The 12756-nt window shown below is 37.8% G+C and overlaps 1 protein-coding gene across 8 annotated transcripts in view; it reads right to left on the reverse strand.

Moving 5' to 3' along the window:
* The window catches only part of LOC141460980 (uncharacterized), a 32656-nt gene that overhangs the window by 5235 nt on the left and 14665 nt on the right, over nt 1-12756 (reverse strand). For 5 of the 8 annotated variants that reach the window (XM_074141538.1, XM_074141536.1, XM_074141537.1 and 2 more), the window contains 7 exons: nt 8353-8503; nt 6437-6772; nt 5881-6222; nt 5418-5663; nt 5128-5337; nt 1453-1983; nt 955-1015 (listed from right to left, as the gene is read on the reverse strand). In XM_074141538.1, the coding sequence (XP_073997639.1) occupies nt 955-1015; nt 1453-1983; nt 5128-5337; nt 5418-5663; nt 5881-6222; nt 6437-6772; nt 8353-8503 (1877 nt within the window). The remainder of the gene's footprint in view (nt 1-954; nt 1016-1452; nt 1984-5127; nt 5338-5417; nt 5664-5880; nt 6223-6436; nt 6773-8352; nt 8504-12756) is intronic. The other 3 variants (XM_074141535.1, XM_074141540.1, XM_074141541.1) reach the window with 1 other exon arrangement.

Raw genomic sequence — 12756 nt, forward strand, 5'->3', positions numbered from 1 at the left:
TTTACACTAGGGCATATATGTATATTGTTACGAATAGATTTCTTCTCATTCCTCAACCAATATTAAGTTAAGCTATTAATTAAGATATTTAGTGTTTGCAGACTGTTTAATTTTTATTATAGATGGTATAATTCAAAGTATAATTCGATACGATAGATGTAATTTTAGAAGTAAATTTCTCTGAGGATCACTTTTATAACGCCCCTTTTAAACTAACCGAAACTAACCTAAAAATGCCCTCTTCCAGGAAGAAACTCGTGCAGTTTCATAAAAAATTCTATCTAGGCCTTGAAATTTTTCAAAACATTTGAAATTAATAAGTAAATACAATTTTTTCTTTCTATTTAAACAAATTTACATAAAAATAAAATGTCTAGTTTGAAACAGTCAATTGACTTTCCATACAAATTTAAAAAATGAAATTTTGTTAAAATGATTTGGTGCGAACAAAATTGTTGAAAACCATTACATTTATTCCGTAAAGTAGCACTTCCGTTTTAATTAGGATTTTCACAAAACTTTTTATTTCCTTATAAATTACACAAGTAATATACAGCTCATTATTCTTAAATGATGTTTAACTCACCTCTCCCTCAGAATTGCTTCAAGAAACTTTTCTCGGGGTTAAAAGTTTTCGAGGTTAAAACATTTTTAAAAAGGAATTGCTCATATTTTCACCAGAATTACGTTTCCAGGTTCCCTGAGTCAAATAAAATGGTTTTTCCGAAGAAAACTAAAAATTGAAAATCTATACGATTCTTTTAACGAAGAATCAAAAAAAGTATGAAAAGGGAAGCTAACATCGATAAAAATAATTCACCTAAGTTCCAAACATAAAATCTACTTCGAAGATTATGGAGATTTGGAAGGATTCTTAACCGGGTTATTGAGGTTGATCACATATTCAGTAATATGAAATACTGCAACTAAACTAGGATGTAATTACAATTTTACCTGTAGGAGTAAAGGGAGAAGTTGTTGGAGTAGTCACGGTATCAGGTGATGATTTCTCCGCCTGCCAAAAAAATAAACTGTAAACGTAGCCATAAAATCTTACTTTTATTACAAGGAAGATAATCCATGGAAAAATAGGCGAGAGACAGGTTAATAAACAAATGTATTACCTCTTACAATGACTTATCTTTCGTTACTCTCTTGTCCACATTTGAAAAAGTGGGGATGGTTGAAGGAAGTGGGATTTCAGAAAGCAGGAGTTTGCGTGAGAGGCTACATAGTCATAAAGGCCAAATAGGTGCATAGTCAAAAATGTGAATTCCAGATGTTTGCCCCTTGTTCATTTTTAAGTGATTAAACATTTATACATCTCATTTACAGATGAAGTGGAATAACAAAAGATGTAATCCAACATTTTATGGAAACTAAAGAAATGGGTGGGCTGGCCCACTTACTCCGCTCTAAGAATAGAATCTAAGACGTTCACAAATAACTTACCGCCGTAGCGGACTGTGGAGGTAACACCTGAACTCCAGATTTGTTTAGATCCAGCGGATGGATGATGTGAGGCCTGGGTCTGACATGTGGCTGGCCTTGCTGATGGTCCTCGTCTTTGCTACTATTGCCGTACACCTCGTCTTCACGGCCTAGTCTCAACAGTTTCTTAAGCGTCTGTCTAACTCGGGTTTTCTTTTTCTCGGTGACAGTGCCACCAGGAGTGGCTGCCATTACCAGCGTTGCAAGCACAGCCTCTGTAGAACCTCTTCTCTGACGGGGCACTGGTTCAGGAGGCGGAGGCAATGGGGGAGGTGACTGTTGCAGTTCAGGTGTGGGCGGCTTCGGCGCGGGTCGTTTGCAGCGAGCCAACAATAGTCCAGGTGAGCTGGGTAGGTCGCCGCTGATGGGACTACTTCCTCCTGAGCTGGCCGGCTCGCAATAAGGTGGAGGAGTAGTCGGTAGTGAAGGAGAGGTCGCCGCTGGAGAGTGTGCAGGCGATGCTGCTTTGGTTTCCAACGCTGAGCCCAGTGCCTGTTTCCAAAGCAAAATTTATTAATTTTTTACGTCAGTTTTTTAATTACTTGTGTTGGCAAAATGTGTTTAATTGTCTACGTGGAGAAATAAAAATACCTAGAGTAAGTTTCAAACATTAATCACTTTCACCTCCATCTGCATAGTATAGAATGAATCGAGTCAAGTTGAAATTGTGAGCAAGCTTAAAATGGCATTTAAAGTGGCAATAAATATGTTTTGTAATTTATATTGCGAAACGCAAAGTCAAAAGAAAATACATGCAAAAACTGGGTTTAGCAGCGGAGAGTCCCTCTCTGACTTTTTCAAGAGGAAGAGGAAACGTGCAGCATGTGTTGTATCAATGCGAAGGGTTGATATGCCCACGGTTACTTCACTTGAGTAAGTAGAAGAAATACTAATGAGTTCATATTTTGCTCAGAAGATCTTACCAGAATCTAAATCTATTAAACAGGCTGGAAGAGGTGTCTCATAACAAATCCTTTGAGTCGGGATGAGTGTCTAATGTAATACACGTAAAAAGCAATTCACGTAAAATCAAAAATCTCAAACTATTTTCGAGAAAATTCAAGGAAAGTGATTAATTAGATTCAGACAGTGATACTTCCGGTAGTCCTATTTGGAGATGTTGCGTCTCCATATATTTGTACTTGAATATATTTGAACTTTCTGCGATTAAATTATGATGGACTCACAAAAATTTGTATAAACTACTTTTCCGAGCCCAGAGGTATATAAAACGGATATTTTAAGAGAAAACGCTTAATAGGAAACAACGTTTAAGAGAAATTAAGAATACAAACAAATACATTGAAACTTCTAGAAAACGTGAGCAAGGAAATTTAACACACATGGATATATAAATACTTAGCCAATTTCCTATTTCCTAACACGTTTTTTTTTCAGTATTTATCACTTAAATTTGGAAGTTGACTTCTATTTTTTATTTTCCTACGAAGATAATTAGAAAAATCAAACTTCTGAATTTTTTAAAAATTATTTTTATGAGCAAAACCCTGGTTGAGAGAACGATTTTTTCTTTTCTGGGTCTATTAAAATCTGGTTTCGATTATTTCGATAATTAAACAATGTGATACATCGAGTTTGCGTTCAAGTAAACTTCCACTTGAAATTTTGTCGTCACAAAATACTTCTCTCTGATGTTCGGTAAAAGTTTTTTTTTTTTTTTGTAACTCTGTAATTTAAATTATGTTCTTCTAATTTTGAAATATTCAGCAGACGAGCCATATTGCTGAAGTTTCTTATAAACAAGTAAAAAAAAAAGGAAATAAACATTCAAAAAACTGAGCTCCTGTAGATTGAAACTAGTCAAGGATTCCTGTCTAACAGTGCTTCTAAACGAAAATCAATTCTGAGAACTTGCTGCCATTTCCTTTTGATATTAACATCCAATTAATAAAAGAAGGTAAGAAGTGAATTGATAGTAGCAACATTTATTAATTTAAAATGATTATAAATGTATTGAAAATTAATCATTCGGTTATAACTCACGTTAAAAAAATTAAGTTCAACTATTTTTTTTTTTGTTTTGTAATAGCGTAACTTCGCCTCAAATAAGATTAAACTAGTTTGTGTTTTGATTTTTGGGAATATTATTGTCTTGATATTACATTTTCAAAGAAGTGAATTTGGTTTTTAAAACTAATTAGCGACAGGATTTCGGTTGTAATTTTTGTGTGTTGGAAAAAAAAAGGGCGAAATAAACCTCTTCTAAATGAAACGCACTTTTCAAGAAAATCAAGAAAACTCACCAACTGAGATGGCACCAGTAACTGTAACAATTGTCTTAGATCGGCTGTACCTATTTCCAACCCCATTTAATAACTAAAATGGATGGCTCATAGCAGTGGACAAGCGGTCTCTAGTAAGAGCAATCCAACAACTCGGTTGCTGTTATCGTTAATAACACATGAAGTCCAAGGTCTACAACCAGTTTGTCTTTCTAGTATTGTAAACTCTCCTTTGTGGCTTTTAAATGTTTAAACATTATTATTATTTTTTAATTTAAAGTTTTTTAATCTGGTAATAAACAATTTTTGTTTGTATTTATTTGTAATTTATTCTAGCTGTCTTCATTCATTATTTAAACCATCAAAATTAACTTTTAAGTGAAATAAAACATAAATTCACGTGATTTTTCTCTTCCCGTAATTCTCAGTCAGTTCTAATTGAAAAACTTCTAATTCTCTGTTAGTTTGAGTTAATAATAACGTGTTTGATGAGGTGCACTGTAAGGTTTAATTGTCTTATTTCCACAATATTGAAATTTAAACTTAAACCTGATTGTCCATTTACCATGATCTCCCTGTTAAAAAAAACGAAAATCCTTTTCACTAAAGTAGCCCCCTCTTAGTTACCCTTTTATTTTTTCAGCTTGGAATTAACGAATCTTGCTAACATCCTTTAATGCAATCCACTGATTACTAAGGCGACTAATGGGGTGCTCAAGGTATCAGAGATCTCGGAAATCATCCCGAAAATAAATTTTCCTGAGATTTTTTTTTTTAAATAAAACTATGAAAACCTCTGTGAACATGACTTTACTTAATCGTGGAAGCCATTTTAGAGAAATACGGAAAGTTTAATAACGGGTCATGAAGTTTGGTACCAGTACGAATAGCCCAAAGTTAGAGCGAGATTTCCTTCTGGAGATTTTCTGTTAACACTCAATAGAAATCTACACACACATAGCTTTCTTATTTCTTGGAAAGGACCTCAAAATATTGATATCAGAATCAAGTACGACAAACTAAGAGCTTCTACTATTTGTAGTAGAAGTACTTTCGGCCACTCCAAATTTTAGACATTGAATTTTCAAAGCGAATATCGATTTTGAGGTTTCTAAAGTCTGAAGTGCAACGTGTATCTGATGCGTGCGCGTTTTTGCGACATTATTCACAATGTGTCAGTTGGGAAAACGTCAAAGGCGGGATGAGGAGTATTACAGAGCAGCACAAAAGAATCCTCAGTCCTAATGGTAAGTTTTCTATCAATATTCCAATAGTCAGATCCCACATCCGTGCCACAAGCAGGAATTAGAATGTCTTTCAAGTTTTCTAGATTAAGAAGTAATTCGGCCTTGAGTAACCAGCTGCTTGATATTAGAGGCGATGAGATACTGACCAGTGAAAGAGGGGATGTGGGTGGCGGCGAGTGGAGCGCCCCAAGTTGAGAGAGTTTGGCGTCGCGATGTAAAAAAGAGGCTCTTGGCGGCGGACTTAATGGTGTCTCCGGTTCGTCCGAGTCAGCCTTGCCGTCCGGCTCGCCAGCCATCTCCCTGCTCTCGGCTGGACCGTGCTCCCCATCCAGAAGCTTCAGCACTTTCACCGTCACCTGGACAACATAACGCAAGTTAATTCCAAAGATTTTTTCTTTGTATCGAATTCACTTCCTGCTGTAAGAAATTTGATTACCTCGCTTTCTATTTTCAGTGTGGTGGGCTGGACGAGTACAGGGGCAGCGGGGACATTGTCCTCCAGGATCTCATTTCTGCTCCCTCCGTCGTCCAGATTCTTGACGTTCTTTGGATCTTCGAAATCAGGGCCATTTGTTCGGATTATCAAGGTCTTTAGGTCTTCACTTTCGTTGGTTTTGTCCTGAAGTAAACTACTCCGCTTCTCTTTTTGAGCAATATTCTGTATGTACAACTTGTTCTTCACCTGAAATTAATTAATTTATTAATGTTGAGACTTAAACAGATGGAAATTAGCAGCTTTCACCACGCCTATGTCTTTCAATCATTTCCTGCATTCTGGCGATTAGAAACAGTAACTTGTATTTAGATTCTCCAGTGGGAGGGATGACTGCTACTTAAATTTAGGTCGACGAACATATAGACGACACTAAGTAAATGAATTAAAAATAAAGCCAGTTGACCTGTTCATGAGACTTGGTGATGACGTTGCCCCTCTGAATGTGAGTCTTCCTCCCTTCTGGATTTCCTCGTTCCTCTTTCCTGGTCGACTCAATGAAAACAGCTTTGATAGGCACCAACTCTAGCAGATGTTCCTCGCCGCTCTTCTTCCTTTCCTTCTGCTCCTGTTGGACTGTCTGCTCTCGCAATGGATCATCATTCTCATCTGGAGAGCTGCTCAACACTAGCAAAGAGGGCTGTTTTGACTGTTCATCTTCCAGTAACTTGTGTAGATGTGACTTCCTGCTGGCCGCGATGGAGTTGCAGGTAGCTGGCGAACCGGAACCGAATGGCTGGATGCTCACCTACAATTTACAAGTTTTTTTAAAAAATCTCTTCACTAAAATGTTCATCACAAAAACCAAATTGGAGGTAAAATGGAGGAACTGAAGCGATTAATTATGTACAAAATGTATTTTATTCAAACTAGAGTCAATTGAAAAAGGGAGGGTCAAGGAGGAATCGAGGCGTTATTACTTGGGAAGGTTCAGAATTAGAGAAAGAGAGAGAGAGAGTAACCTGGAGGGTCTGCTTGTGGTGGTGTTTGGCACCGAGCAGCAGTGGTGGTGCGCAACTCGGCTTGGTGGACAGATTGCTAAGCACGGAATTGAAGTCCGTGTTGGTCCTGGTAAGCCGCTCCAGAGCGCGCTCATCGTCGCCAGATTCTTCAAACTCCTGGCCCGACCAGTTGGTGCATGAATCTTCGTCCACGTCATCTTCTTCTTCATCAGTGTCTCCGCCATCGTAGCCAATGATCTCGCTCTCTTCTTTCGTAAACCGCACACATTTTTTTTTACCTTTAGACTTGGAAGGAGAACTTGGAGAGCAATTCTTACCACCTAGATTCAAGATACCCTGCAACAAACAAAAAAAAAAAAAAACATTTGAACAAACTGACTTGCGAAGCTTGCACACTTTTATTCGATCAATTCAATAAATGAAGACAATTATACCAATATTTCTAACACATTCTTATTTTCAAGGTGGAACTTTTATTTTCTCGCAATCCTGAATACAAATTACCGGGATATTCAGTAAGGATGGTACAATTGTTAGCTTGCAAAAATGACAGTGATGTAACTGGTAGATCGGAGAGAGCTGTGGAAAAAGCATTTCCTGTTCTAAAAGTCGCTGCTAGACGCGGGTAAAGCAAAGTACACGATCTCTAAATACCATAGTTCATCAATTTCGAACATTACTACTGGTTCACGCATCTTCGAAATCGTAAAGGCAGGTGATTGTATTCTTCATCGTGTTCCCATACATGCTTTAACATTTTTTTTTCTTTTTCGCTATTTATCCATTTTTGCCACTTGCTTAATACGTTGAAACATTTCTCCAAAAAACTGATTTCTTTTTGCAGGCTCTGAAAAATCTGCGGTATTGAGAATGTTTGGTTAGTGATTAAAAATCCTCTAGCTACTGATTAAGCTGATATTCTGTTGACCAGCAATAACCAGTGAAGGGTAAACAGGCGGAGAAATATTTACCTAGATGGTAATTAATTGCAATATCCGTTTGGCAGTTCTTGAATAATTCCGGTGCATTAGATCTGGAGCGTGAAGAAGTTACGTTAGAGTTAGGATTGCGACACTGTGCAGGCGGTCAGCATAGAAACTGCTCCGCTCCCATAACTCACATTCTGTACTTTCAATGTTGTTGTATGTGCAGTTGGAAACGATGTGGTTCAAAGTTAGCATTTATTCTAGAACTGTAGCAAGAGCTTTACAACTTCCGTAAAGCCCTAACATCAACAGTTTAGCTTCTGTCTAACTTCACAGCGACTAAACCAGTAATTCAGCTTGAAGACGCTTATGAAACTGAACGCAAATTTTCCGCTGGCGAGCCCAGCAATCTGAATCATCGCACTGTTACCCAACCTGATCATCATTTCCCCTGTCATCAATTACATCCACCGACAAGTTTACTTCCTACACTATATCACCTTATACGATGTATTTACTGGCAACTGCTCACCGATGCCAATTAAATTATAAATTCAGAATATTGTGTGACAGTTGAAAGTCTCAGGGAGAGATGTTAAAAAAGCAGAATGTTATCACTAATCACGAATATAGCCACAGTCTTGTGAGCTGGAGCTGCTAAGATCATAAAACGAGTGATAACGAATTGCAGAGACGTCATCTTCTTGAATAATCAGAAGGCCTTGCAAGCTATTAAGAGCTATGAAGTTTGCTCAAGGCTAGTGTGAGACTAGCTAGTGGTCCTCATGAGAAACGGAAGTCAATAATAAGGAAGATGGAGAGTTTTCTGAGGATGCCAGAAAAGGAAATGAAGCCCGCTTTCTAGTTAAAAAAACAACTTTTTATGCTTTTGGCCCAAAAAACCATATGTTTCCGGTAACAAGCAACAATCGATATCTTTTACAAGAGGTGGAGAGTAAGATGATTGATTTAAAGCGAAGCTTGGCTTACCTGCGATGGTGGCTTTAAGGGAATATAAAGTTTTGGCAGTCTCGGCCGGTCCACAGGTTGATGTTCCTCTTTGGGGCGGTAGCAGTTGGAGCAGAGGTCTTTCTTCCAGGCGTTCTGCTTGAACCTCGTACAAGAACTGCTCGACATCCTGCTGTAACACGACGGAGGCAGTTTTTAATATCCAATTTGTGAATTTGCTAGAATGGAGTAGATAAAAAATATGGACGCAAAATGGTTAAACTCTGATCTGAATACTCAAAACTTTTTAATCAAGAATTTTTAGCAACACTTTTTAATTCAAAGAAACAATATGTACTCAAAAAATGGTTAGCAGAAATGGCAGTTAAGGGGATCTTAGCGATCACCTCTCTTTGACAGGATTCTCCTCCTAGAAAGATGTTCTAATAACTCTTTGTAGTAGTAGAATGCGCGAGCAAGCTGTACTCTTTTAAGCAGGGTTCTCTGAGAGCAATGAAGTTCACTCCCTTCATGTGCCGTTTCGGTGTAAGGTACGTTCTTAGGATGTTTAAGAAGTATTTAACCAGAATTCCAAGTTGGAAGATCTACAGCTACTTAGAGTAGACACTTGTCTGGGCAGTTACTATAGGGAGGCATTTAAATGGACATATGCTGGCATGTTTGGTCTTGACTTTGGACGGCAACGTTTTCACAAAGAATATTAATTTCAGTTGTGCTTTGGGCAAGCTGTGATATGATGTTAAATTTCCTTAAAAAGTATTTCAAAGTCAACTTCCTTTTCAGATAAAATTTAATTACGTAAATTGGTTAAAGAGAAAGCTGTTCTTGAATAGAAAAAAGCTCAGTAAAGTAGGAGAAGAAAGAAGTTTAATTTGGACGCAACAAGAGCTGAATGAACACACCAAGTTCTGGAATATTCGATAATTGCGGCGAGCTGCGTTTCTCCTCGTCAAACTAGTTTGCTCCCATTGAGACCCTTTCCATTCGCGGTAGCCAGTAAATAGTATGCCTCTAACACTTGTATAAAACTTATGGCTGGCTATAAAGCCTCTGGAGATGCCTAAATGCTAGAATATCAGTCTTTGCTGGAAATGCTGCTGTACAGAACTGTTTTCCTGTTTTCTGTAATTTGTAGTGATCAAAGGAAGCCCAATCTTTTTACCTTCACTTAGTAGGAGCGGGTGTTATGAGTGTGGACTTGTAAGAGGAATACCTCGGCTTTGGCGGAATCAGGTCAATCTAAACCTGAATCGATTTTCAATTTCGATAACAGCTTCAAAGATGTTTTTAACATAACCTAACCTAAATAATACTCACTTTTGTTTGCAACGTTTCAAGAACTTGTTTTTTGAGAGCTTTTTAGAAAACAACTTTAACTATCCCAATTAAGTTAGGACAATATACAATTTAGTTGCCAAATTTTAAACTAAAAACATCGCCAGAATGTTTTTTAAAATGTACCAAAAGTTTTAGGTGATTCTTTTATTTGTCTGCAGTTCGTGCTTATGGAAACAGTTGGATTTTATTTAAAGGTGGCCAGATGTCAACCGCAGCCGAAGCAGCACTTAAACGCACTTCTAGACCTAAATAGATCACAATAGTTTACAAAAATACTTTTTTCCTCCCTAACTTACAGCCCTAACTTATATTTAGAAGTGAAGTGTTCAATATCGGTGTGGCAGTGGAAGGAGAAAGAACATACTTGACATGAATTAGACCGAACCATCAGCTGATGAATGAGAATTACTATTTCAACGACGCTTATTCGACTGTTTTATACATTGATGTTATTATCCGAAGGCACAGCTGCAGTGTCAATTATGTATGATCTCCACAACTAGTATGTGGCCGTATTAACAGGTCCAGTGAAGTTTACTACATTCATCTTAGGTTTGAGCAACTGCAGTGATCCTGCTCAGTTGTTCAGTTTACATCTGAGAGAATATGTTTGAAGGTCCCCAGAGTACCAAAGTTCAGGGCACAAGTCCTGAAGATGATCTGCTAGACCCTAGGTCAAAAATAATAATAAAAAAAGCCTGGATTTTAACAGGCCAATTAGACAAAGCAAAAAATGCTATGTCTGAAGAAAATTTGTCATTCAAAATTGTCTTTTGAATAGAATTTGTAGGTTCAATTAAAGTAAAGCTGAACGAACAAAGTGAGAGTGTTAGAGGGCAGTTCCGGCCGAGTTGGTCTCCGTTCTGATTGGTCTAGAGTCTAGACCCTGGGAACGCTAGCTTTGAAGTTGTGCACCACTTCGTGTTAGGAGTTAGTGAAGCATGCAGACAGGTCAGCTGGGATTTTAGAACGAAGATCTAGATCTGTGGAGTGTGCACAGCCTCTAAGCAAGGACAGTGTTGCCAACTGCTCTCTTGTAAGAATATTATTTCCACACTGTCAAGTCTGCATATCTGCTGTCCCAATATTAGATCAAATATTCCTCCCTCCCACTATTGTGGTAAAAGCAAGATTCTACTGTTTTGGATTTCCTTTCTAAATAAAGGTTTAGAGTTACCCAAAGGACAGATTGGTGTAAAGAGAGCGAGAATCTGAGGAGTGTCTGGATGGCCACGTACCACTAAAAACAACAAAAAATTGCACTCATTTCAAATTTTTTATTTAGGTGAGGAGCCACCTGACAATACGCTCATGAATACACGTAATTGGGGTATCAACTTCACTAGCTGATTCTTACGAATCATTTCCAACTGGTCGGCAGGTGAAATTCGACAGACTGTAGCCGTTTTATCTAATATAAAGTGTGCAAAATGGTGATGTAACAATCAAACAGTCACTCATTGCAGAAGTGTTAATGTTCTTATCAACACTAGATAATCTGTACTGTTTTATTGTAACCCTAAACGAAGAGAACCGATAACAACTTGTTCGTCATAGCTGTGGTTGGTAAATGACAGGATCTGGTGCACTCTGTCATGGCTTTGGAAAGCTCATGTTGATGAGCATGAACATGTGGTTAGAGCGCGGCTAACTTTTTAACGCACTTTGCGCAGATTTGATCCTTAGGGAGATTTTCTTCTTTCCCCCCTCTCCATAACTAAAATCCATGGATTTTCATGGGAACTCGTTCAAGAAGATTTACAGCAATGCGAAGAGTATACGAAGTTTTCATAGAAAATCGAAAAAAGAGTCATTTTTCGAAAAAATACCAAAACTAAAGTTTAGTGGCAATTCCAGTTGCCGACATTACCAAAAACCTGATGGAAAAAAAAGTCTTCCTGAAGCACTAAAATCAAATAAATACTGCCCATAATTTGTGAACTCACAAATCGTGTAAACCTGGTGAAAGCAATTTGGCACGATCGCCTACTTCCTCTTAATTGGGGAAAGAGAGGAAATATCATAAATCAATTTCCTGTAAGCAGTTATTATAGTGAGTTTAAAAAAAATGGTGTAAAAATAACAAAAATTATTAATTTGATTTGCAACTCAAACTGAAGATTTTATAAATGTCACCTTTAGATAAAACCGAAGTTCGAAAGTTCTGGCGATTTTCCAGTTCGAGAAGTCGACATTACCCTCGGAAAGGAGATTGCAGAACACTCTAGTGATATGACAAAGTAGTGAAACCAGTGAGTGGCCAGCCTAAATAGCGCTGGAATAACAACAACAGACAGTGTTGTCCACCGGTGAAAGGTTTATTGTGGGCCCATGTTTTTATTTCTTATATGCCAACAACCTTGTTTCTTTAGTTTGTGTAAAAGTTGCACAACCTGTTCAGATATTATAAAAATGCCATAAATAAAATGTGTATTTACGAGAGAGAGAGCAAGCTCAACCAAAATAACGCTAGCCTGGAATCATAAATTTTAAGAGGCAACATTCTCTGCTCTGTGACGTCAGCTAATATTCAGATGGCCGCGTATCACTCTCACTGACGAGAATTTCTACCCACCCCCCACCTCAAGTAGCTTTCTTCTACTGTGGCTAGAACAAGTTTCTTGGTTTTCGAATGTCAACAACACTGACTCTTAAAGGCTACTCTATAGCTAACAAATATCCCGATTGCAAAAAATATGGTAAGTTTATTTGGGATCATAGCAAGAGTCGTGTGAGTGTCTATGTGGACTTTCTCTCGCCCTAAGGGAAAGCAATGGGATGGAAGTGACTTTTTATAAAGTTCCCACAGGAAATATACGGCTGAGATACGGAAACTTCGAGTTTCAAAGAGGCGTGTCTATAAGTCCAGCACGGAATCGCGGAAAGACCAAATTACTATTAATTGCTTTTTTTTAGGTGTTTTTCCGAATTGAATGCAATTAATCCCTTTAAACTCGGAGCAATACGAGTATCACTTGGTACTGTTTGTCGAGTATTTGGGTATTAATGAAGTTGTACATAAACTCATTATGCTTAGCACTCTGGTTCAACTTCTATCATGGAACGATGATTGTGGAATGTGTGTGA

This window comes from Rhodnius prolixus, unplaced genomic scaffold, assembly GCF_049639745.1.
Source record: "Rhodnius prolixus isolate KJV_2025 unplaced genomic scaffold, Rpr scaffold_6, whole genome shotgun sequence".
NCBI classification, from domain to species: domain Eukaryota; kingdom Metazoa; phylum Arthropoda; class Insecta; order Hemiptera; family Reduviidae; genus Rhodnius; species Rhodnius prolixus.